This window comes from Oncorhynchus mykiss, chromosome 3 (assembly GCF_057628025.1).
Source record: "Oncorhynchus mykiss isolate SJ-2025 chromosome 3, ASM5762802v1, whole genome shotgun sequence".
NCBI classification, from domain to species: domain Eukaryota; kingdom Metazoa; phylum Chordata; class Actinopteri; order Salmoniformes; family Salmonidae; genus Oncorhynchus; species Oncorhynchus mykiss.
In genome coordinates, this window is record NC_143024.1 from 39,072,784 (window position 1) to 39,097,848 (window position 25,065).

General features: G+C 44.8%; 1 protein-coding gene across 2 annotated transcripts in view; it reads right to left on the reverse strand.

The window, feature by feature from the left end:
- Positions 1–25,065, reverse strand: part of LOC110516971 (protein argonaute-3) — a 47,768-nt gene that overhangs the window by 18,343 nt on the left and 4,360 nt on the right. The window contains exons 2-10 of one of the 2 annotated variants that reach the window (XM_036973734.2): positions 15,200–15,371; positions 14,834–14,954; positions 14,465–14,673; positions 13,459–13,595; positions 8,992–9,126; positions 8,782–8,869; positions 8,103–8,250; positions 7,888–8,007; positions 3,546–3,668 (exon numbers count right to left, since the gene is read on the reverse strand). In XM_036973734.2, coding sequence (XP_036829629.1) covers positions 3,546–3,668; positions 7,888–8,007; positions 8,103–8,250; positions 8,782–8,869; positions 8,992–9,126; positions 13,459–13,595; positions 14,465–14,673; positions 14,834–14,954; positions 15,200–15,371 — 1,253 coding nt within the window. Of the gene's footprint in view, positions 1–3,524; positions 3,669–7,887; positions 8,008–8,102; positions 8,251–8,781; positions 8,870–8,991; positions 9,127–13,458; positions 13,596–14,464; positions 14,674–14,833; positions 14,955–15,199; positions 15,372–25,065 lie in introns of both variants that reach the window. The other variant, XM_036973733.2, reaches the window with a different exon arrangement.

Sequence of the window (25,065 nt, forward strand, 5' to 3'; positions counted from 1 at the left end):
GTGCATGTCAGAGCAAAAACCAAGCCATGAGGTCGAAGGAAATGTCCGTAGAGACACGATTGTGTCGAAGTACAAATCCGGGGAAGGGTACCAAACTATTTATGCAGCATTGAAGATCCCCAAGAACACAGTGGCCTCCATCATTCTTAAATTGAAGAAGTTTGGAACCACCAAGACTCTTCCTAGAGCTGGCCGCCTAGCCAAACTGAGCAATCAGGGGAGAAGGGCCTTAGTCAGGGAGGTGACCAAGAACCTGGTGGTCACTGAGAGCTCCAGAGTTCCTCTGTGGAGATGGGAGAACCTTCCAGAAGGACAACCATCTCTGCAGTACTCCACCAATCAGGCCTTTATGGTAGAGTGGCCAGACGGAAGCCACTCCTCAGTAAAGAGCACATGACAGCCTGCTTGGAGTTTGCCTAAAGGCACCTAAAGACTCTCAGACCATGATAAACAATATTCTCTGGTCTGATGAAACCAAGACTGAACTCTTTGGCCAGAATGCCAAGCGCCACGTCTGGAGGAAACCCTGCACTATCCGTACGGTGAAGGATGGTGGTGTCAGCATGATGCTGTGGGGATGTTTTTCAGCTGCAGGGACTGGGAGACTAGTCAGGATCGAGACAAATGAACGGAGCAAAGTACAGAGAAATCCTTGATGAAAACCTGTTCCAGAGCGCTCAAGACCTAAGACTGAGGGCGAAGGTTCACCTTCCAACAGGACAACAATCCTAAGCACATGGCAAAGACCATGCAGGAGTGGTTCGGGACAAGCCTCTGAATATCCTTGAGTGTCCCAGCCAGAGTCCGGACTTGAACCCGATCGAACTTCTCTGGCGAGACCTGAAAATAGCTGTGCAGCAAAGCTCCCCATCCAACCTGACAGAGCTTGAGAGGATCTGCAGAGAAGAATGAAAGAAACTCCCCAAATACAGGTGTGCCAAGCATGTAGCGTCATACCCAAGAAGACTCAAGGCTGTAATAACTGCCAAAGGTGCATCAACAAAGTAATTAACCTGTCTGGGAATGGGGTTCCGCTTGCCAACAGCCAATGAAATTGCAGGGCGCCAAACACAAATCAACAGAAATCTCATAAATCAAATTTCTCCAACATACAAGTATTAGGCACCATTTTAAAGATAACATTAATCGTTAATCCAGCCACAGTGTCGGATTTAAAAAATGCTTTACAGCGAAAGCTCCACAAACGATTATGTTAGGTCACCACCAAGTCACAGAAAAACCCAGCCATTTTTCAAGCCAAAGAGAGGAGTCACAAAAAGCACAAAGAGATAAAATGAATCGCTAACCTTTGATGATCATCAGATGACACTCATAGGACTTCATGTTACACAATACGTGTGTTTTGTTCGGTAAAGTTCATATTTATATCCAAAAATCTAATTTTACATTGGCGTGTTACGTTCAGTAGTTCCAAAACATGCAGTGATTTTGCAGAGAGCCACATGAATTTACAGAAATACTCATTATAAATGTTGATGAAAATACATGTGTTATACAGATAAACTTCTCCTTAATGCAACCGCGGTGTCAGATTTCCAAAAAACTTTATGGAAAAAGCATAATCTGAGAACGGCGCTCAGAGCCCAAAACAGCCAAAAGAAATATCCGCCATGTTGCGCAGTCAACATTAGTCAGAAATAGCATTATAAATATTCACTTACCTGATGATCTTCATCAGAATGCGCTCCCAGGAATCCCAGTTCGACAATAAATGTTTGATTTATTCCATAAAGTCCATCAATTATGTCCAAAAAGCTTCTTTTATTAGGGCGTTTGGTAAACAAATCCAAATGCACGTTCAGGTCCAGCCGAACGTCGGACGAAAAGTTAAAAAAGTTATATTACAGGTTGTAGAAACTTGTCAAACTAAGTATAGAATCAATCTTTAGGATGTTTTTATTATAAATGTTCAATAATGTTCCAAATGGAGAACTCCATTGTCTGTAGAAAAGCAATGGAACGAGAGCTACCTCTCATGTGAAATGAGTCAAACAGCTCTCATCCGGCCCCCCTTCACAGTAGAAGCCTGAAACAACATTCTAAAGACGTTTGACATCTAGTGGAAGCCTTAGGAAGTGCAAAATGACCCATACCCCACTGTGTATTCGATAGGGGCGGAGTTAAAAAACTACAAACCTCAGATTTCCCACTTCCTGTTTGGATTTTTTCCTCAGGTTTTTGCCTGCCATATGAGTTCTGTTATACTCACAGACATCATTCAAACAGTTTTAGAAAATTCAGTGTGTTTTCTATCCAATACTAATAATATGCATATATTAGCATCTGGGACTGAGGAGGAGGCAGTTCACACTGGGCACGCTATTCATCCAAAAGTGAAAATGCTGCCCCCTATCCCAAAGAAGTTAAAATGGTCTGAATACTTATGAAAATGTAATTTCAAAATATATACATTTGCAAAAGATTCAAATAACCTGTTTTTCCTTTTTGTATTGTGTGTAGATTGAATCCAATTGGTGTTTTTTCCTGATTTTAGAACAAGGCTGTAACAAATTGTGGAAAAAGTCAAGGGGTCTGAATACTTTCCAAAGGCACTGTATATGTAGTAACTTCATTTGAAGAGATTGTGATTAGGTCTCAAGAGGTATTTTGCGATTGGTAAGCTAAATTCATTGTACTTTGCTTTAATGGCCATTTATTTGCTGAAAGTCAGACTCTTCCCACACGCCAACTTATTTCTCAGCTTCAGAATCTGCATTCTCCAAATTTAGCTTCCACAAAATTGTTCATAGTTCAAATCAAAAATTGATAACATTTCATTTGAAAATATGCACCAAAAATGCTGTTTACGTACATGGTTTATTAACTTAGACGGTAGAAAGATGAAAAGAAAGGTCAGGTCCTATAGTGTCTTAACAAAATGAAACCAGAAGGCTGACCTCATCCAGTGTCCAGAAAAACAGATTTTAGTTTTTAGTCCTCCTTGGGCAGTCCTAATCACTTTAAATGTTTGAATGCAAAACTGGGTCTGGGATTAAGACTTACATTTGATTAAAATCCCACTCATGTGACATCTACTCTCACGAATCGCAAAAAGTGAAATTGCAAACCAAAGTGAGTGAGCTAAAAAAAAAAAAAGGGGGGGGGGGGGAAGCATAGACACCACAAAAGGAAGCTAAATTGAGTCATAGCACAGTGTCATCACGATCTGTACTATGCATTCTCAAAAAATAGCAGTAAAGAAACATTATGTAGCCATGTTAGCATTGAGCAAAGACTACTAGCTTATATTAATCCACACAGACAAGCCTGTTCTCAGAGTGTCTTCGAGTAACCGTGCCGACCTAGGATCAATTTTGTCTTTGAAATCACTATGAATAAGATAGGGACCTGATCCTAGATCAGCACACCTACTCCTAGATGATTCACAGAGAGAAAAGACAAACAGATCAAATCAAACCAAAGCAAGGGGGTTAGTTCCCTCATATAGCAAGGGTAGGTAGCGTGTCAAACAGAGTATGGAGCGTGATTTAAAGGAAGGGTACCATAAAGTGCTCTGTGCTCACCCTGCCGCCGTATTGCAGCATGGGGGCAGGCAGCACGCGCCCCGTCACGTGGGCCATCTCGTCGCGCACCTTGAACTGAAACTCCTGCACAAAGGGGTCAGACTCGTAGTTGGCACTGCGCACCTGCAGGGGTCACACACAGAGACAGAGAGAGGGTGAGAAAGGGGTGTTTAGGGTGGTGAGGTAAGTTGGTATCCAGAAGACTCGGACAAAACATTGGCTTGTTCTCGGTCCCAAGAAACAACGAGATCTTCTGTTGGATCTGACAATTAATCTTGATGGTTGTACAGTCGTCTCAAATAGAACTTACGAACATATCCAGACTATTTCAAGGACAGCTTTTATCCATCTATGTAACATTGCAAAAATCTGAAACTTTGTCCAAACATGACGCATAAAAATTAATCCATGCTTTTGTCACTTCTAGATTAGACTACTGCAATGCTCTACTTCCCGGCTACTTGGATAAAGCACCAAATAAACTTCAGTTAGTGCTAAACACTGGTTCTAGTCAAGATTCTAGCAGCCAAGAAATGTGATCATATTACTCCAGTGATAGCCTCTCTACACTGGCTTCCTGTTAAGGCAAGGGCTGATTTCAAGGTTACTGCTAACCTACAAAGCATTACATGGGCTTGCTCCTACCTAGCTTTCCAATTTGGTCCTGCCGTACATACCTACACGTACGCTACGGTCACAAGACGCAGGCCTCCTTACTGTCCCTAGAATTTCTAAGCAAACAGCTAGAGGCAGGGCTTTCTCCTATAGAGCTCAATTTTTATGGAATGGTCTTCCCTACCCACGTGAGAGACGCAGACTTGGTCTCAACCTTTAAGTCTGTACTGAAGACTCATCTCTTCAGTAGGTCCTACGATTGAGTGCAGTCTGGCCCAGGAGTGTGAAGGGGAATGGAAAGGCACTGGAGCAACGAACCACCCTTGCTGTCTCTGCCTGGCTGGTTCCCCTCCCTCCACTGGGATTCTCTGCCTCTAACCCTATCACAGGGGCTGAGTCACTGGCTTACTGGTGCTCTTCCATGCCGTCCCTAGGAGGGGTTGCGTCACTTGAGTGCGTTGAGTCACCGACGTGGTCTTCCTGTTCGGGTTGGCGTCCCCCCCCACCCCCTTGGGTTGTGCCGTGGCGGAGATCTTTCTGGGCTATACTCGACCGTGTCTCAGGATGGTAAGTTGTTGGTTGAAGATATCCCTTAAGTGGTGTGGGGGCTGTGCTTTGGCAAAGTGGGTGGGGTTATATCCTTCCTGTTTGGCCCTGTCCGGGAGTATCGTCAGACCGGGCCACAGTGTCTCCCGACCCCTCCTGTCTCAGCCTCCAGTATTTATGATGTAGTAGTTTGTGTCAGGGGGCTAGGGTCAGTCTGTTATATCTGGAGTATTTCTCCTGTCTTATCTGGTGTCCTGTGTGAATTTAAGTACGCTCTCTCTAATTCTCTCTCTGAGGACCTGAGCCCTAGGACCATGCCTCAGGTCTACCTGCCTGATGACTCCTTGTTTCCGCAGTCCACCTGGCAATGCTGCTGCTCCAGTTTCAACTGTTCTGCCTGCGGCTATGGAACCCTGACCTGTTCACCGGGCATGCTACCTTGTCCCAGACCTGCTGCTTTCAACTCTCTAGAGATCGCAGGAGCGGTAGAGATACTATGCGTGATCGGCTATGAAAAGCCAACTGACATTTACTCCTGAGGTGCTGACCTGTTGCACCCTCGACACCCACTGTGATTATTATTATTTGACCCTGCTGGTCATCTATGAACATCTTGGCCAAGTTCTGTTACAATCTCCACCCGGCACAGCCAGAAGAGGACTGGCCACCCCTCATACCCTGGTTCCTCTCTAGGTTTCTCTGGCCTTTCTAGGGAGTTTTTCCTAGCCACCGTGCTTCTACACCTGCATTGCTTGCTGTTTGGGGTTTTAGGCTGGGTTTCTGTACAGCACTTTGTGACATCAACTGATGTAAGAAGGGCTTTATAAATACATTTGATTGATTGAAGGCAGTGTCATTCATAATGCACTAAAAACAAAAGAAATCAAACTACTCCTATTAGAAACACTCAACTTGTCCAAAAATAAAACACTTTCATTTGGTGCGGAATGCCCTAATGAATACAACCCAGGTTTGAGCATGTTTTGATGTTGAGACAACTCACGTTTGTAGCTCACATTGTCCCCAGAATTCTATCATACGAAACGTCCTGAAATAACCTTTGACATAACCTTTAGAACATTGTCAAACTTCCCTCTCAGATTGTCCAATCCTTCTGCATCTTTCACACAGTTATTCCGCCCACAGTTACTATTTGCTGACGGTTCTCTGCATCTAAATTAAAAGTCAACAGCGTCTCGGTCTCTGGCAGTGTACTATCAGCCAGAGGTATGTTTTAATCCCAGGTGGGAGATGGGGAATCTGTTTAATTAAGTAACAGCGGCAGAACAGAAGCAGAGGCTGAATGAGATGCTATCTGATGGAGTCTAATGGCGTCGGTGGCAGCCCATCTCATCCTCCAGAAAACACCATGGTCAGGCATTGTGCTGGTGACAGCTAGCCACCATGCTGCAACAATGCCATCTCCGACCTGGCATTTCACTGACCTTAATCAACACTGACCTGGGCCCGTATTCATTAAGCGTCTCAGAGCAGGAGTGCCGATCTAAGATCAGTTTAGCCTTTTAGATCATAATGAACAAGACAGGGGACCTGATCCTAGATTAGCACTCCTACTCAGATGTTTTGGCAAACCGTATTAATATTACCTCCAAACACCGGTTGAGGGCATTACAAAAATAATGATTGACAATGTCATAAAATTTTTTTTTGAAATTAATTTATTCATACTATTTTATCCTTCCACAAGATATAGTCCCGACAAAAATCGGTTCGGTTGCCAGCGACCCAGTCGTTAAGTCTTTTGTTCTACATCTATGGATGCAACAGTCGTCTGTTCTAAATGTTCCGTTGCCATGATGGCTGGCAACGTTTTAATCCCTAGCTAGCTAGCCAGCCAACTTTGACTGGCATTCACGTCAAACAGTGTAGCCAGAATACAGCAAACTAGCTGCATTTCCTTTTTCCCCCCTATTGACATTTCCTCATATACAGTACCAGTCAAAAGTTTGGACACACCTACTCATTCAAAGGTTTTTCTTAATTTTACTATATTCCACATTGTAGAATAATAGTGAAGACATCAAAACTATGAAATAACACATATGGAAACACGTAGTAATCAAAAAAGTAGTAACTAAAAACAAATCAAGATACATTTTATATTTTTCAATGTAGCCACTCTTTGCTTTGACAGCTTTGCACACTTGGCATTCTCTCAACCAGCTTCATGAGCTAATCACCTGGAATACATTTAAATTAATAACAAGTGAGCCTTTTAAAAGATAAAAAAAAAGTTTGAGCCAATCAGTTGTGTTGTGACATGGTAGGGTTGGTATACAGAAAACAGCCCTATTTGGTAAAAGACCAGGATGGTGAGTGATGGAGTGCTTCGTCAGATGACCTGGCCTCCACAAATCACCCGACCTTAACCCAATTGAGATAGTTTGGGATGAGTTGGACCGCAGAGAGAAGGAAAAGCAGCCAACAAGCGCTCAGAATATGTGGGAACTCCTTGTAGACTGCTGGAAAAGCATTCCAGATGACAACCTCATGAAGCTGGTTGAGAGAATGCCAAGAGTGTGCAAAGCTGTCATCAAGGCAAAGGGTGGCTACCTTGAAGATAGTTTTGATTTGTTTAACACTTTTTTGGTTACTACATGATTCCATGTGTGTCATTTCATAGTTTTAATGTCTTCACTATTATTTATACAATGTAGAAAATAGTAAAAATAAAGAAAAACCCCTTGAATGAGTAGGTGTCCAAACTTTTGACTGGTACTGTATATATCCATAAAAATGATGCGGATTCATGATTTCGACTGGCTGAGAAAAGTTGCCAGCCCGTCTCGCCCCAACACGTTCATTACCAAAGGACAACTGGAGATCGAATTTCAATATTGAAACAATGTTGCAAATGTCAGAGAGAGACAAAGGTTATTACAAATCTCCATTGTTGAGAACTAAATGCTAGTCAAAAAGAAAATGGGATATAATGTCTAGATGCTTTTTAATAGTGGAGGCGGAACTGACGAGACAGTGGATTACGCAGTCACATGGAACAGAGGAAATAGGCATTTCAACTCTATAGATTTAGCCGGTGTCAACTTGTGGAATAGACAACGCCTGGAATGGGGTTAACCAATCAGCATCCAGGATTAGACCCACCTGTTGTATTAAAATAAATAAGCCTCCATGCCACCAGGCGAAACCACTGACTCACCAGTCGGCTGATCTCCTCCTGTCTGTCAGGTGCAGAGCGAGCCGTGGCTTTGATCATAGTGGACGTCTGATTATCTGTCAGTTTCTTGATACAGCGCTGCCCTGCTACTATGTTACACACCTGCAGGGACACAAAACAAAAAAACATTGAGTATATTATATAAGCAGGGATTTCCTTCTCAAGTACAGAAAGCAACTGGATTGAATGTTTCTCACCTCCAGGGGCAGGTAGGTGTGCTTCTGCTCCTGCCCCACCTGGAGGCAGGGCAGGTGGGGATACTTGAGCTGCAGGCTGTACTTCTCTCTGAAGTACTGGGCCACCGTGCGCTCCACCGTTTGACCATTCTCCAGCTGCAGAGGGAACCTGACCACAACAGGTCGATGGAACGGCAAGGGTTAAGAACATCTTCAACATTGAAAGGAGCTGTGCAAGAGGGGCTTGTCTGGGTCTATGTAGACTGTATATAACTGTTAAAAGACAAGGTTTTCAACAGCTCGAGTCTTCAATTTCTAGTTAACACAGTGAAGATATAGAAACGGCCTCACAAAGCTATCAAAATGTTGAGCATCAGTAAATACTGGAAAACAAAGTAGTAGCAGCAGATAAACAGCTGCATGTAATAGCATATTGGCCAACGGTGACTAACACCCATTGACCTCGAGACAAGGACCTGACTCAGACATTTTGTGGTTCGGGTGAATTCTTGTGAATTGGTCATCCTACATTTAAGTGCATGCTCCTCTCTCATCCCATCCCATCCCATCACGCCCCACATACAACCACACCCCAGGCTCCATGCCCGTCTCCCAGTCTCTCTGGCCTCTCCCTAGTCCCACTCCACCTCATCTACGTCTAGTCCCAAACCACCATCTCTCTGGGGCGCTCTTGACTCACGTTTGATGGCTGGCGGGCCGACGGGTCACATTGCAAACACGGTACTTCCTCCGCATGGTGCCACAGTGTGTGACCTCCACCTTCAGACCTGGACAGGACAGTGACCGCTTTTATGACCTCAGGGACGTGGGAATAACACACTTGTGTACAAAGGCACCCCCAAATACATCCGCATTCACGCACACAGACAAAACGCACAAAAAACACTACCTTTGATTTCTTTGGTGAATTTGACCCGGTGGGAGTCTGTGAGAGGTCGGGGCTGCTCGTCTATGTTGTGGATGTCCAGGACCTCACACATGAACTGGATCACTGGCTGGGCTTTGTAGAAGGCCGTGGCAGACACTGCAGGACAGACAGGGCCATCAAAAACAAGACTCGATCCCACTCATTCAGATTTACCCATCACTGGCACTACCTGCCAAAGCCGAGAGTAATCTCACTAGCTATTTACTGTAGGTTTGAAAATGTGAATTGATGTTGATCTGTCAAATACAGACACAACATTTCTAAAAGGTCAGGGCTTTGTGATGGCCACTCCAATACCTCGACTTTGCTGTCCCTGCTTTTTGCCACAACTTTGGAAGTATGCTTGGGGTCATTGTCCATTTGGAAGACCCATTTGCGACCAAGCTTTAACTTCCTGACTGATGTCTTGAGATGTTGCTTCAATATATCCACATAATTTTACTTCCTCATGATGCCATCTCTTTTGTGAAGTGCACCAGTCCCTCGGGTAGCCAAGCACCCCCACAACATGATGCTGCCACCCCTGTGCTTCACGGTTGGGATGGTGTTCTTCAGCTTGAAAGCCTCCCCCTTTCCCTCAAAACATAATGATGGTCATTATGGCCAAACAGTTCTATTTTTGTTTCATCAGACCAGAGGACATTTCTCCAAAAAGTACAATCTTTGTCCACATGTGCAGTTGCAAACCGTAGTCTGGCTTTTTTGTGGCGGTTTTGGAGCAGTGGTTTCTTCCTTGCTGAGCAACCTTTCAGGGTATGTAAATATAGGACTCGTTTTACTGTGGATAGAGATACTTTTGTACCCGTTTCCTCCAGCATCTTCAAAAAGGTCCTTTGCTGTTGTTCTGGGATTGATTTGCACTTTTCGCACCAAAGCGCGTTCATCTCTAGGAGACATCTTCTTCCTCTAGGAGCATCTTCTTCCTGAGCGGTATGATGGCTGCGTGGTCCCATGGTGTTTATACTTGCGTACTATCATTTGTACAGATGAATGTGGTACCCTCAAGCGTTTGACAATTGCTCCCAAGGATGAACCAGACTTGTGGAGGTCTACAATTTTTTTCTAGGTCTTGGCTGATTTTTCCTTGATGTCAAGCAAAGAGGCACTAGGTTTGAAGGTAGGCCTTGAAATACACTGCTCAAAAAAATAAAGGGAACAGTTAAACAACACAATGTAACTCCAAGTCAATCACACTTCTGTGAAATCAAACTGTCCACTTAGGAAGCAACACTGATTGACAATAAATTTCACATGCTGTTGTGCAAATGGAATAGACAACAGGTGGAAATTATAGGCAATTAGCAAGACACCCCCAATAAAGGAGTGGTTCTGCAGGTGGTGACCACAGACCACTTCTCAGTTCCTATGCTTCCTGGCTGATGTTTTGGTCACTCTTGAATGCTGGCGGTGCTTTCACTCTAGTGGTAGCATGAGACGGAGTCTACAACCCACACAAGTGGCTCAGGTAGTGCAGCTCATCCAGGATGGCACATCAATGCGAGCTGTGGCAAGAAGGTTTGCTGTGTCTGTCAGCGTAGTGTCCAGAGCATGGAGGCGCTACCAGGAGACAGGCCAGTACATCAGGAGACGTGGAGGAGGCCATAGGAGGGCAACAACCCAGCAGCAGGACCGCTACCTCCGCCTTTGTGCAAGGAGGAGCAGGAGGAGCACTGCCAGAGCCCTGCAAAATGACCTCCAGCAGGCCACAAATGTGCGTGTCTGCTCAAACGGTCAGAAACAGACTCCATGAGGGTGGTATGAGGGCCCGACGTCCAAAGGTAGGGGTTGGGCTTTCAGCCCAACACCGTGCAGGACGTTTGGCATTTGCCAGAGAACACCAAGATTGGCAAATTCGCCACTGGCGCCCTGTGCTCTTCACAGATGAAAGCAGGTTCACACTGAGCACATGTGACAGACGTGACAGAGTCTGGAGACGCCGTGGAGAACGTTCTGCTGCCTGCAACATCCTCCAGCATGACCGGTTTGGCGGTGGGTCAGTCATGGTGTGGGGTGGCATTTCTTTGGGGGGCCGCACAGCCCTCCATGTGCTCGCCAGAGGTAGCCTGACTGCCATTAGGTACCGAGATGAGATCCTCAGACCCCTTGTGAGGCCATATGCTGGTGCGGTTGACCCTGGGTTTCTCCTAATGCAAGACAATGCTAGACCTCATGTGGCTAGAGTGTGTCAGCAGTTCCTTCAAGAGGAAGGCATTGATGCTATGGACTGGCCCGCCCGTTCCCCAGACCTGAATCCAATTGAGCACATCTGGGACATCATGTCTCGCTCCATCCACCAACACCACGTTGCACCACAGACTGTCCAGGAGTTAGCGGATGCTTTAGTCCAGGTCTGGGAGGAGATCCCTCAAGAGACCATCCGCCACCTCATCAGGAGCATGCCAGACATTGTAGGGAGGTCATACAGGCACGTGGAGGCCACACACACTACTGAGCTTCATTTTGACTTGTTTTAAGGATATTACATCAAAGTTGGATCAGCCTGTAGTGTGGTTTTCCACTTTAATTTTGAGTGTGACTCCAAATCCAGACCTCCAAGGGTTGTTAATTTGATTTCCATTGATAATTTTTGTGTGATTTTGTTGTCAGCACATTCAACTATGTAAAGAAAAAAAGTATTTAATAAGAATATTTCATTCATTCAGATCTAGGATGTGTTATTTTAGTGTTCCCCTTATTTTTTTGAGCAGTGTACATCCACAGGTACACCTCCAATTAACTCAAATTATGTCAATTAGCCTATCAGAAGCTTTTAAAGCCATGACATCATTTTCTGGAATTTTCCAAACTGTTTAAAAGGCACAGTCAACTTAGTGTATGTAAACTTCTGACCCACTGGAATTGTGATAGTGAATTATAAGTGAAATAATCTGTCTGTAAACAATTGTTGGAAAAATGACTTGCGTCATGCACAAAGTAGATGTTCTAACATACTATAGTTTGTTAACAAGGAATATGTGGAGTGGTTGAAAAACGAGTTTTAATGACTCCAAACGAAGTGTGTGTAAACTTCCGACTTCAACTGTACATCACGCCAGAAACAGCCATTTGTCATCAATCATCAGCCATCATCATTTTTTGCTATTTAGGCTTATATCTCAGACCAAGTACCACAGCACAAGGCCTGCTTCATAGCCAGGGACACCACCTAAGTACCTCAGGGAAGTGACATGCCAACATGGCTCTCAAACATGAAATAAAACCTAGGAGGAACATCCAACATCCCTCTGGTTTTATGTGCCGTTAGAGGAAGCTGGCCCCTAGATGAAGGCCCTAATGCTTTTTCCACCTGAATGGAGAGATGAGTAGAGAGGAAACAGATGCTTCACTGATACTGGGCTGACGTCACAGTGACATCAGGGCCACATCTGACAGCGACAGTGACGATCGGAGCATACATGCGATTAGAAATTATGTGGAGTGCAGGTGATGGTCACTCTCCTCGGAGACAGTAGGGTTGTCATCCCCCATAAACAGGAAATTACATCAGAAATTTCATGTATGTTTTGATGCTTGTGATAGTGCTGATACTCTACTCTTGGGAGTATGAAAATGAACGGGTTTTAAATAGCACCCATTTTTGTTTGTTGCTTACAAACACACACTTTCTTGGTGTTGCTGTATCTTCAGCTAGGGTGTGTGTGTGTATATATATATATATATACATATATATAAAATGTCCCCTGGTGAGATATAACAGAACATTGGCGCCTATTTGCTTTCGCGCTCTTTTAGGGCCTATTGTCCTCACAATGACTAATGAAAAAGAGAATCATTTGCAGACGGCTGGACTTTTTCTGCCTTTTGGTGGCGAATGGGCGACGGGCTAGACGAAGCCAAATGATTTGCGAGAGAGGGAGAGCGGGAAAACCGCCTGAGAGAGAGGCACTAAGGCAGAGAGAGCAGTCAAGCACTCCCCAAAACAAAAGCAGCCCACCAAAATCGCTCCCAAACACAAAGCGCCCCTCAGATCCCTGCACCTCAGTCTCCACAGCAACCGCCTAGGCAGTTCTCACAAAGCAAGAGACACCCCCCCCCCACACCTCCCCAATCCACCGTCTACAAAGGCTATGGCCAGCCCACCCACCTATAACCAGAACCATCCTTCCAAACCACCCTGTGGCCAGCATGCGGCACAACACCCACTATGGAGTCCTCCCATATTACGTAGAAGTTGCCCCAAACACTGATACAGGTTTGGGGCCTGTGTTCATAAAGCCTCTCAGAGTAGGAGTGATGATATAAGATCAGTTTAGCCCTTTAGATCACATTGAATAAGAATTACATGGACAGGGGGACTTGATCCTAGATAACAACTCCTACTCTGATCCATATGGCCCCAGATTATTCTTTCATCCCCCTAATGGCTAAGGTTAGGATTGGTGGCAACGTGATGTGCGTCGTCCTCACCGTCAATATTGAGCATCATCTTCCACATGGCGGGGCGTACAGACTGGTGGAAACCAAACCACACCTCTCTCCCCCCTCCCAGGGGATGGTCGTAGCCCTCTGGGGCTGAGAAGAAGGAGCGGCCCACTGGGGTGTACCTGGAGAGGGGGAGGCGAAATAGAGAGATAGAGAGGGGGGGAGAAGAGTGAGAGAAGAGAAACAAAATAAGGAAAGAGAGATAGAAGGGGGACAGACAGGAGAATGGGGAAGTTAGTTTCCACAACCTGGACCAGAATCTTGGCCAATAGCGCTTTGCACAGTGACAGTCTGACAACAATCTATTTTTCAATTGACACCGAACATCAATGAAACGAGAGGGTGAAAACTCCACACGACCTTATCGACATCCTATCACTGAGCGGCAAAGACTAATTAATAACAACATTTGCGTTTCCTAGAAAGTCCTGGACACATTCTGTCAATGCAGTAGCCTGAAGCTATAGCAAACATAGCCTTATGGCAGGTGTTTTTATTTAAGACTTGGTTTTGGTAGGCACGCTGATAACGCATTGTTTTTGAGTGAAGTCAGGTATGAAGGCATAGGTAGTCACTATAAACTTGATTTCCTGACTGATTATCGTCAGGCCATAAAAACAAACCACATTTTGATTTGCAAGGGCATACATTCAGGCGTTTCATTACCAATGTGGCACTAAGCAGAAGTGAGTGCTCACTGAAATTCAGTACTTTATTTGTCATTAAGAAATGATCTTGGAATAAAATCAAGTCTCCCAGGCCAGCAAATTAAATACCATATGTGTTCAGTAGACCTACAACTTCAGTAAATAAATCTGCCTCAAAAGTAAAAAAAAAAAGAAGAAGTGTAGCAGAGTTCAGTCGTTTACGTTTAAATCAGTTTGCTGAGGATTCCAGGAATACATGCATCCTGTTTATCAAATAATTACCCCAATCACATAGTTATAACAATCCGTATTATAACCACTTGGGCGGCGACTGTCTAACTCACTTCATGGAGGGCAGGTGTCGCAGCACCACGTCCACAGCGTGTACTGGGTTGGTGCTGATGGGCTTGTCCAGCTCCAGGGGCTCAGGCACGCTGCGGCCGGTTAGCACCTCGTGCAGCATGTGCCAGCTCACCAGAGACACAAACTTGATTGAGACCTTAAAGGGCCGGTCCTTGCCCCCTTCACCCGGTAGAGTGACATCCAGATCCACCTGTGTGTGTGTGTGGGGGTTGGGTTAGAGATGTGTGTGCGTGCATTAACAGATCAAGAAGTGTGGGAGCGTGAGTGAGAGTGTATTTTCAGTCTTGTGGGAGCCTCAGATAGGTTTGACTGTGTGTGTGTGGCTGGGTGTCAGTCTACATCCATCTTACCCCTGCGGTTGCCACAGGCAGCGGGTTGGCTGTGTACAAGCTCCTCTTCCCATCGTAGACTGGCCGACGATCCCCAAAGATGGTAACCTTGAAGTGCTGCACCATGGAGTCCACCACCTCCCTACAGAACACAACACAGAAGATGGCAACCTGTGGCTCTGGAGCCGCATGCGGCTCTTTATCTGCCCATACGTGGCTCTGTAATTAGTGTTCAAAGTAATAATAATAAATAAAACACAAGTCGAATAAAACATGAAATTACCTCTAGTCACACTTCAACAACCACATGAACAACCCCTAATCTGATACCATGTGAAACATTTTGGAGATCCTAGCAAAAGGCAAACTCTGTTATTCTAAGCGTACCTGTTGACGCGGCGCGGGCACTTCTCGGGCTTGATGTCCACCTCATAGAGGTAGACGTCTATCTTGGGGATATCCACCTGGAAGCAGTTGGCCAGCAGCTTGATGGGCTTTCCCATGGTGCCATAGCCAGGCCGCCGTGGCACAGTGAACAGGGGCTGGGCTCCAACGGCTCCTAGAGATGGGAGGGGAGAGAGAATGGAAAAGGGGAACAATCATTCCATTTCCATTACAACAGACCAGTTCTTGGAGGAACAGGCTTATATTAGTAAATTGCTCAAATCAGCTTTGTAGTGGCCCTTTTGACAAAAAGTAAGGTTTCAATCACCTGCTGCCTGTGTGTCAAGAAGATAGAGATGTTGGCTGAAAGAATCTACTGGAAGGAACCACTTTAGAAAGTACAGACACAGCGAGGAATACTATGGGGGGAATAAAGGTTTGGTTTCACTATGAAAAATTAAACCCAAAAGAAACAAAACACCCAGACACGTGTGTGTGTGTGTGTGTGTGTGTGTGTGTGTGTGTGTACACAGCGGTGCGTCCCACACATTGCCACCCCCAGGCACAGGATGTCTTACACAGGAGTCACTTTAACCCAATAGACAAGAGTTATTTTAAAAACACCCCGATGTGCCACACTCATCCCAGTGCCATTTTGAGTCTTCCGTCTCGTGGGCCGCCCATCAATGTAGAAAAAAATAATAATACTAAAAATAAAAATAAATTTTTTTTAAAATTTTAAAATTTTATTTTTTAAATTGCCTTTTGAAGCGTTGCGCTGATTTAGCCGAACATTTGCTGACGTTGTTGTTCAGATGGCCTACGTGAGACGCTGAACTATTGCGCAACACTCAGTCTAACAACTGAGTTCAGATGAGTTCAGTATGCTGTTTTTTCATCCTAAACTACACTGAACAAAAACATCAATGGGAACATGTAAAGTGTTGGTACCATGTTTCATGAGCTGAAATAAAAAGATACCAGACATTTTCCAGATGCACAAAAAGCTTTTGTTAACATTCTGGTTAGTGAGCATTTCTTCTTTGCCAAAAGAATGCATCCACTTGACAGGTGTGGCATGTCAAGGAGCTGATTATAAACAGCTTCATTACACAGGTGCACCTGGTGCTGGGGACAATAAAAGGCCACTCTGAAATGTGCAGTTTTGTCACACAACACAATGCCACAGATGTTGAGGGCTGAGGGAGCGTGCAATTGGCATGCTGACTGCAGGAATGTCCACCAGAGCTGTTGCCAGATAGAGAAATTAACATTCAATTACCATTAGCCGCCTCCAACATAGTTTTAGAGAATTTGGCTGTACATCCAACCGGTCTCACAATTGCAGACCAAGTGTAACCACGCCATCGCATGACCTCCACATCCAGCTTCTTCACCTACGTGATGTGATTGTAAGAAACCAGCCACCCGGACAGCTGATGAAACTGAGGAGTATTTCTGTCTGTAATAAAGCCCCTGTGTGGGCTGCACCCTTGCCCAGTCATGTGAAATCCTAGATTAGGGCCTAATGAATTGATTTCAAATAACTGATTTCCTTAGCTGCGTAAAAATTATTAAAAAAATAAAAAGAATTACAAATAAATAAAAATAGGTGAAATTGTTCCATGTTGCATTTAAATGTTTGTTCCACATACATATCCTCATCACCCCTATTCAACACTCCCATCTCCATCTCGCAACTCAAGACGACAAGCAGAAAGTAAACCATGGGAGTTTCCCCCTCAGCTTCTTTCTGGTACTCTCCACCGCCAAAACCAAACTGCCCCAATGTGTCATTAATAAATGAGTGTCAGGGCTATGAATGATTCACCTCCTATTGAGTCATGATGAGTAGGTGTCAGCATACGAGTGGGTGTCAGTTCATTCGAAGCCCCAGCGCAGGTGGGGGGGATGGAATAAAAACCATAACAGAACCCTCTCTCAGTAGCTGCCAGCTCATGGCCTAAGAGCATGAGTAGAAATGTTTGTTTAGGGCTGTCTTTCAGAAGCTGGAGCTTTCATGGTTCTCTCCCCGTCCGTTTCTCTCGCCTGGTGGACCTTGAGGGGTGGCAGATGCAGGTTGGGTGTAGGCTAAGGCCAGACCTCGGTGGGTCACAATGACAGCAGAGAAAGGGAGAGAGAGAAGTCTGGAATTCCAGCCATAACTGTCCCACGGACACACACCAGCCCTTTTGTGATGGAAATGATCCAGGGGGCCGAGGGGAGACCAGTGCAGGTCTCAGACAAACAGAGAGAGACACATGGGTTTACGCATACCGCCACAGACAAACACACTCAGACCGTGAGAGACACAGGCGCTCTCTGACACACAGATTGCTTTTCCTGTGCTGCGGTGGGGATGAGTAAGCCAAGCAGGAGGAGAGGGAGGAGTAGGATGGCTGGGGGAATGGGCAGGGAGGGCTGGTATTCCTCTCAGTCACGCATACTGTACTACTAGCCTCCATGCTGCATGAATCACTAGGCCAACGCAGAGAGAGAAACGCAGAGAGAAAAACAGGAAGAGGACCATCCTGCCTCTGGACACTGTGCCAGGCAATCTATATAAAAATATATATATATTTTAAAACACTTTCCTCCTAGTCCTGATGGTTCTTTTACACACACACACACACACACACACACACACACACACGTCCTGCTGATGTGTGTGTGTAAGCATTTCATGGTAAGGTGCACCTGTTGTATTCGGCGCATGTGACGAATACAACTTGATGCCGTCTTACAGATACGCACGCACAAGTGCCTTCTGACAGGCCTTTACCGAAACGCGCAAGCAAGCTCGACCAACAATACACACAGGAAAGCAGCTGCAGCGTCATCATCCCACCATGTAGCGAGCGAGACACAAAGAAACACCAAGGCCACAGAGAGTAAAGCATAACACACACCCACAAACAGCGGATCAGAAATTCAGAACACTAAAATTTTTTTTTTTAACTTTGCAGAAACTACTCAACATTTCCAAGCTTCCGGTTATTAACCTGTTAGATCTCTAGGGGCGCTATTTCATTTTTGGATAAAAAACGTTCCCGTTTTAAGCGCGATATTTTGTCACGAAAAGATGCTCGACTATGCATATTCTTGACAGTTTTGGAAAGAAAACACTCTGAAGTTTCAGAATCTGCAAAGATTTTGTCTGTAAGTGCCCCAGAACTCATTCTACAGGCGAAACCAAGATGATGCATCAACCAGGAATTAGCAGAATTTCTGAAGCTCTGTTTTCCATTGTCTCCTTATATGGCTGTGATTGCGCAAGGAATGAGCCTACACTTTCTGTCGTTTGCCCAAGGTCTTAGCAGCATTGTGACGTATTTGTAGGCATATCATTGGAAGATTGACCATAAGAGACTACATTTTCCAAGTGTCCGCCTGGTGTCCTGCGTGGAATTCGGTGCGCAATTGCCAGCTGCTCGTACTTTTCCATTTGATATAGGGGAGAAACCATGTGTCCAAGAACGATGTATCAATGAAGAGATATGTGAAAAACACCTTGATGATTGATTCTAAACAACGTTTGCCATGTTTTCAGTCGATATTATGGAGTTAATTTGGAAAAAAGTTCGCGTTTTGAGGACTGAATTTTCGGATTTTTTTTGGTAGCCAAATGTGATGTATAAAACGGAGCTATTTCTAATACACAAAGAATCTTTTTGGAAAAACTGAGCATCTGCTATCTAACTGAGAGTATCCTCATTGAAAACATCAGAAGTTCTTCAAAGGTAAATGATTTTATTTGAAGGCTTTTATGTTTTTGTTGAAATGTTGCGTGCTGGATGCTAACGCTAATGCTAACGCTAAATGCTAACGCTAAATGCTAACGCTAGCTAGCTACTTTTACACAAATGATTGTTTTCCTATGGTTGAGAAGCATATTTTGAAAATCTGAGATGACAGTGTTGTTTACAAAAGGCTAAGCTTGAGAGATGGCATATTTATTTCATTTCATTTGCGATTTTCATGAATAGTTAACGTTGTGTTATGCTAATGAGCTTGCTCATAGATTTACACAATCCTGGATACAGGGTTTTTTTTATAGCTAAACGTGACGCAGAAAACGGAGCGATTTGTCCTAAACAAATAATCTTTCAGGAAAAACTGAACATTTGCTATCTGAGAGTCTCCTCATTGAAAACATCTGAAGTTCTTCAAAGGTAAATGATTTTATTTGAATGCTTTTCTGTTTTTTTGTGTAAATGTTGCCAGCTGAATGCTAATGCTAAATGCTACGTTAGCCATCAATACTGTTACACAAATGCTTGTTTTGCAATGGTTGAGAAGCATATTTTGAAAATCTGAGATGACAGTGTTGTTAACAAAAGGCTAAGCTTGAGAGCTAGCATATTTATTTCATTTCATTTGCGATTTTCATGAATAGTTAACGTTGCGTTATGGTAATGAGCTTGAGTCTGTATTCACGATCCCGGATCCGGGATGGGGAGATCAGAAAGGTTAAACCTAACCCTCCTGGCCATTTCCCCCTCAGACGTTCAAAGAAATGGATTCAAAACACGCTCGTGTGCAGAACTAAACTCGATCGCAAAAAGCCTTGTCGCAAAAATCCCTTTCAAGGCATGTTAGCCTATTGTCTCTGATCATTCAGAATGCTTCTCAAGCACACACACGGCCTAGTATCTCTCAATTATCCCCCCTTCTAAACTAGTTGAGCCCCTTGCAGACAAAACAAGTACAAGCACACCCCTGGGAACTGTAGAGGGGAACGTCGTGGAGGGGGGCCAGGGCAGGGAGGTAAGTAGAGGGGGGAGCTGACTACTCTAGTCTGAGGTTTCTCTGACACTGTGTCGGCCCCAGTGGCCCCGAGCTGGCCCTGTCCTCAGGTCACCCACTGCCCATATAAGGCATGCTCAGTACCAAGCAAGCAACACAGCACAGAGACCAATGGCTCAGTGGAACACACACACAAAGGGGTGTGAAGCTGAACAAACTGCTCATATGACCTCATTGACCCGAGATACACACCAATGGATCAACCAAAAATGTTGAAGTCTACAAAACAACAAAGTTGATGCCTAAATGCACAACATGATGATTAGTACTCAACTATCCTGGAATACCATGACCTGTGACCTTTAGGCCTTCCCATAGCGAGATTGCTGACAATGAGAGATGGCCTACTCAAAAGCCCATGTGGAGGAGGCATCAAAGGCTTGTGGGCTGCGTCATTTAGCGGTGAGAGGGAGCAGGTTCAAGGAAACCTCCCCCTCATGTGTTTACTCTGAAAGTGTGTGTGTGTGTGTGTGTGTGTGTGTGGTCAGAAGAGTCGTAAAAGGAAGAACGTGTTTTCCAAACAGAAAAATTGTAGGTACTTTCAACGCTTTGTCTCATTTTGTTTCCTGACCGCATGTTTCGGACTACAGTACAGACACCAACTAACAGAGGCAGTAAACTGGGTAGTATTCGTTAGGGCATACCGTAAGAAAGCAGTGTACAACAGAAAACAAAAAACTAGCGTTATTGGACAAGGTCAGATAGTTCTTCCCTGTTTCTGACCGCTTTCTTCAGTTTGATGCCTAATGAGTATGTCCCTGATATTAGAAAGAACAAGTCAGTGGGTATGTGGAGAGATAAGGAGGCATCACAGAACTGACCTTGTAATGACAATTTCTCAGTCAAACTGTAACAGAAGTGGATGTGCCAAAATGGGACCCAAGTGATAAACTCGACAAGGTTGGCAAAGTGCAATTGTTCCATCATTTATTTCATTTAAGTGTCTTATGAGCAAGCCGGTGTTCGATCTCAGGCGACCTCAGCTTGCTACACTCATAGACTGGACGCTGTTTAATGTTGTGAGGAGAAAAATTACTAGGCTATATTATCACAGGCTAGGAGAGAAACCAGTAACCACATCCCTGAAAACCAGCGGATACCTACACTGACTGGGGTCATGTTCAGTAGGCATGGAATGGATGCAAACACCTCGAAACAGACTTAAACAGAGATGCATTCTACTACCTGAACTCAATCAACTCCAACAAGAAACTCTTAAAACATATTGCAATGGTGTGCCCTAATGAACATGACCTAGTTACCATTACACATCAAGTCTGGGCTCTCCCTTCCTCGGTCCCGCTGCCTTCCACAATGATTGGCTGAAAACGTACTCACACAGACGCAGGGTAGACCCACACACACACACACACACAATACAGCTGTTGTATGTCTAATCCGGAAGGCCTGGGCTGTGAGAACAGGGCGAGTGCTCCGATGTGGGGCACAAAGGCGTCAGTCACAGCAGGCAGCGGGCCCAGTCACACAAGGACGGACGAACGCACACAGTGACAGAGCGCCGCGGGCTGGGAGGGACTGATGCGTGTCAAACAACTAGTTTATTCCCCCGCTCTGTCACTTGTCCCATCTACCTCAGTGCTCAGAGTGTCGGGCACCGACCGGAGCCACTCACACCACAAACAAACACAAGCTGTACAGGGAGACCAAGGAGGGAGAGGGGCAACATGAGGTACCCTGAGGATGGATGGCAGGGGGGGGGGGACACAAGGAAGGCTGGACCGAGAGCGGATACACACACCAACACGTGAATGAGCTAGCTCTGTTAGCCTGGTCGGAAGATCAGGGTACTAGCGGAGGGGACAATAAAACATGTTTAGTGGTCAGGGAGAACCTCCGACTCTGTGATTAGGACTAGGAAGGAGGGAGAGATATGGACTGGCGTTAGGCCAGGGGTCACATTAATGCAGAATTGTGTGTTTGTTATGACAAAAAAAAAAAAAAAAAAAAAAAAAAAGCAGAACAAATCTCTTATTGTGTTTTGTAAACGCAGATCTAAAATGCTTCTTTTTGGAGTTTCTGCTGGGCATTAGACTCATTTTGTGCTTCAGTTGCACTTCTCCACTCAGATGAGAACTCATGAAAGGGCATTCTATCAGCTGACAGCGCTCTGACTGATGTTCAGCTGCTTTTCTCTGGTAAATTGCAGCGGGCTACATTCTTTCCATGATGAACATTAGAAATATAACGGCCATGCATCGTTGCACTTCTGAAAATGATGCTATTTTCTGCCAAGTGTGTTGCACTAATGTATTTTCTGTGATGGAAAACTACAGTTGCAGGCCCCTGATCACTCTGTTGAAGCGAAAAACTTAAAACGCAGGTGAAATGGTTTAAAACGCAAGTTGATGGTTTGTGGGCTCATCTCAATGAAGTCAGTCGGTGATATAAAAAATACCTACTAGTGCCAGCCAATCAAATGTGTTGTTTCAAGACAGCACACACAAAAAAAAAAATTATAATAATAAATACTGGGATAATTTCTAACGTTCAACAATGTCAGGCTCTGTCTTCTCTCCCTCAGTTTCCCCACAAAACAAGCTTGGTTACCCCCTTAAGACACTCCCCTCACATCAGCCCTGGGTCCCTCACTTCCTGTCTGAACCCCCCCGCCGTCCTGCACTGTGCCACTCTGTGTTGTGTTCCCCCGCATAGATTTAGGCTAAATGGTCCTCAATAAACACAGAGCTCAGGAAGGAGAGACGAGTGCCCAATCCAGGCCTCCTCCTCATCCCACAGAGCTGAGAGACATCCCCCAGCATTTACAGCCCACTCCTACTGGGCCCTCCTACTGACTCAGTCAGTCCTCTCCATCTATCCCCACGCGCTCTCCCTCCCTCTCTGGCTCTGTGAATCACTCTCTCTCTGGCTCTCCCACTCATGTATCTCCCTCCCCCTCCAGCTCTCACACAAAGCCCACCCACATGAGCTCAATACTAGCCACACTCACAACATGTGAAGGTCGACACAGACAGAGATGCTTCTCAATCTAGCACACATGCATGGGCTGTTTTAATTTAATTCACTTGTTAGAAGTGAAAAATAACATTCATTTCTAGGCTATGGGGACACAGGCTGCAAGATCCTAATGAACACAGGCTCAGCAGGGTCGTGTTCATTAGGACACACAACGGAAAACGCTTTGTGACGGAAAGAGAAATTGAGGAAATTGAGTATTTCCTCATAGGACAACTCCAGGTTGTCCCTCCCTGTTTGTACTACTCAAAAAATGAATATTCTAGCTGATAGTCAACATCACAAGATTGACCCCCTCACAATGTGTCCCAAATGGGCTAGCTTTGGACAAGGATTTGAAAATCAAAGGGGGTTATTGACTTCCCGCCTTTTTTACTCAAATAAAGTGAGGAGCTACAGAGGCGGGTGAGAGAGAGAGAGAGATCAAGGAGGGAGGATAAGAAAGGTGGTGGACAGGGGGGTAGGTGAAACAAAGAGCGGGAAGAACAAGAGGAAGGAGAACAGAAGGAGCGGGAGGGTGTGAATCAGAAAGACAAAGAAAACTACCATATATGCCTATTCAAACATAGCTTCTGCTAACAAACTAAGTACCTCAACCACATTTACCTAGAAGACCCCCTTGATAGTTAGGGGGGGGGGGGGTCACCTGTACTGCCTGTGTGTGCCTGTACTGCCTGTGTGTGCCTGTACTGCCTGTGTGGTGTCCCTTTATCTTTCGGTAAGCCCCACACAGGTGTGTGCAGATGAGTCTGTGTGTGTCACGAGCGTATCCATTACAACAGGAAGCAGCTGCACTTCTCATGCACTATTAAGCGTGCTAGGTTACACACCCAAAACCCCAACTGACAGTAGAACTCATCTTATCATCACATACTGCTACTGAACAAAAATATAAAACATTTGGCACAAATGGAACAACAAAAAAATTGGGAGAAAAAAAAAAAAACGCTTCAGGATCTCGTTATGGTATTTTTGTGCATTCAAATTGCCATCGATAAAATGCAATTGTTGGCTGTAGCTTATGCATGCCCATACCATAATCTCACCATGGGGCACTCTGTTCACAACGTTGACATCAGCAAACCGCTCGCCTACTCGACACCATTCACATGGACTGCGTTTGTGAGGCCGGTTGGACATACTTTGACGCATTCTCTAAAAACAACTGGAGGCAGCTTATGGTAGAGAAATTAACATTAAATTCCCTGGAAACAGCCCTGGTGGACATTCTTGCAGTCAGCATGACAATTGCACACTCCCTCAAAACTTGAGACATCTGTGGCATTGTGTTGTGTGACAAAACTACTAATTTTAGAGTGGCCTTTTATTGTCCCAGGCACAAGGTGCACCTGTGTAATGATCATGCTGTTTAATCAGCTTCTTGATATGCCACAACTGTCAGGTGGATGGATTATCTTGGCAAATGAGAAATGCTCACTAACAGGGATGGAAACAAATTTGTGCACAAAATTTTAGAGAAATTAGCTTTTTGTGCGTATGGAACATTTCTGGGATCTTTTATTTCAACACATAAAACATGGGACCAACACTTTACATGTTGCATTTCTATTGTTGTTCAGTGTAATATCCAACCTCATATGAACAACGTTTTATGATCATGTGTTGCCTTTCAAATACCATACAGACAGAGCTACAACATGTACTGTGTGATGGATGTGATTTTAAAGGTTTTAAAGCTCAAGTCATATCCTACGAGCACTAGCTAATCTGGTCTGTTTCTCAAACGGCACAAACGTTGCATGCTGCCAGACTACCGTTGGAATGAACAGTGCGTTAATAAGCAGGCCAGGCAATCAATTAGCATTTTCTCACGCCACACTCTTCTTAGCAACGAGGGCCCCCCTTTCAATCATTCACTGAGGAATCAAGCCCACTGTTCTGTTCCCCTTCATGGGTACGCAGCTGACGGACAGAAAACACCTTCCCTGTTCAGGTTTGTCTTTTAGGGCACACTGTAGCAAAAGGTTTTGAAACAGAAAAGCAAAAATTAGCGTTTCTTATCAGTAGAAGTCCAGATAGTCCCCACCCTGTTGTAGCCCGCAGTCTAC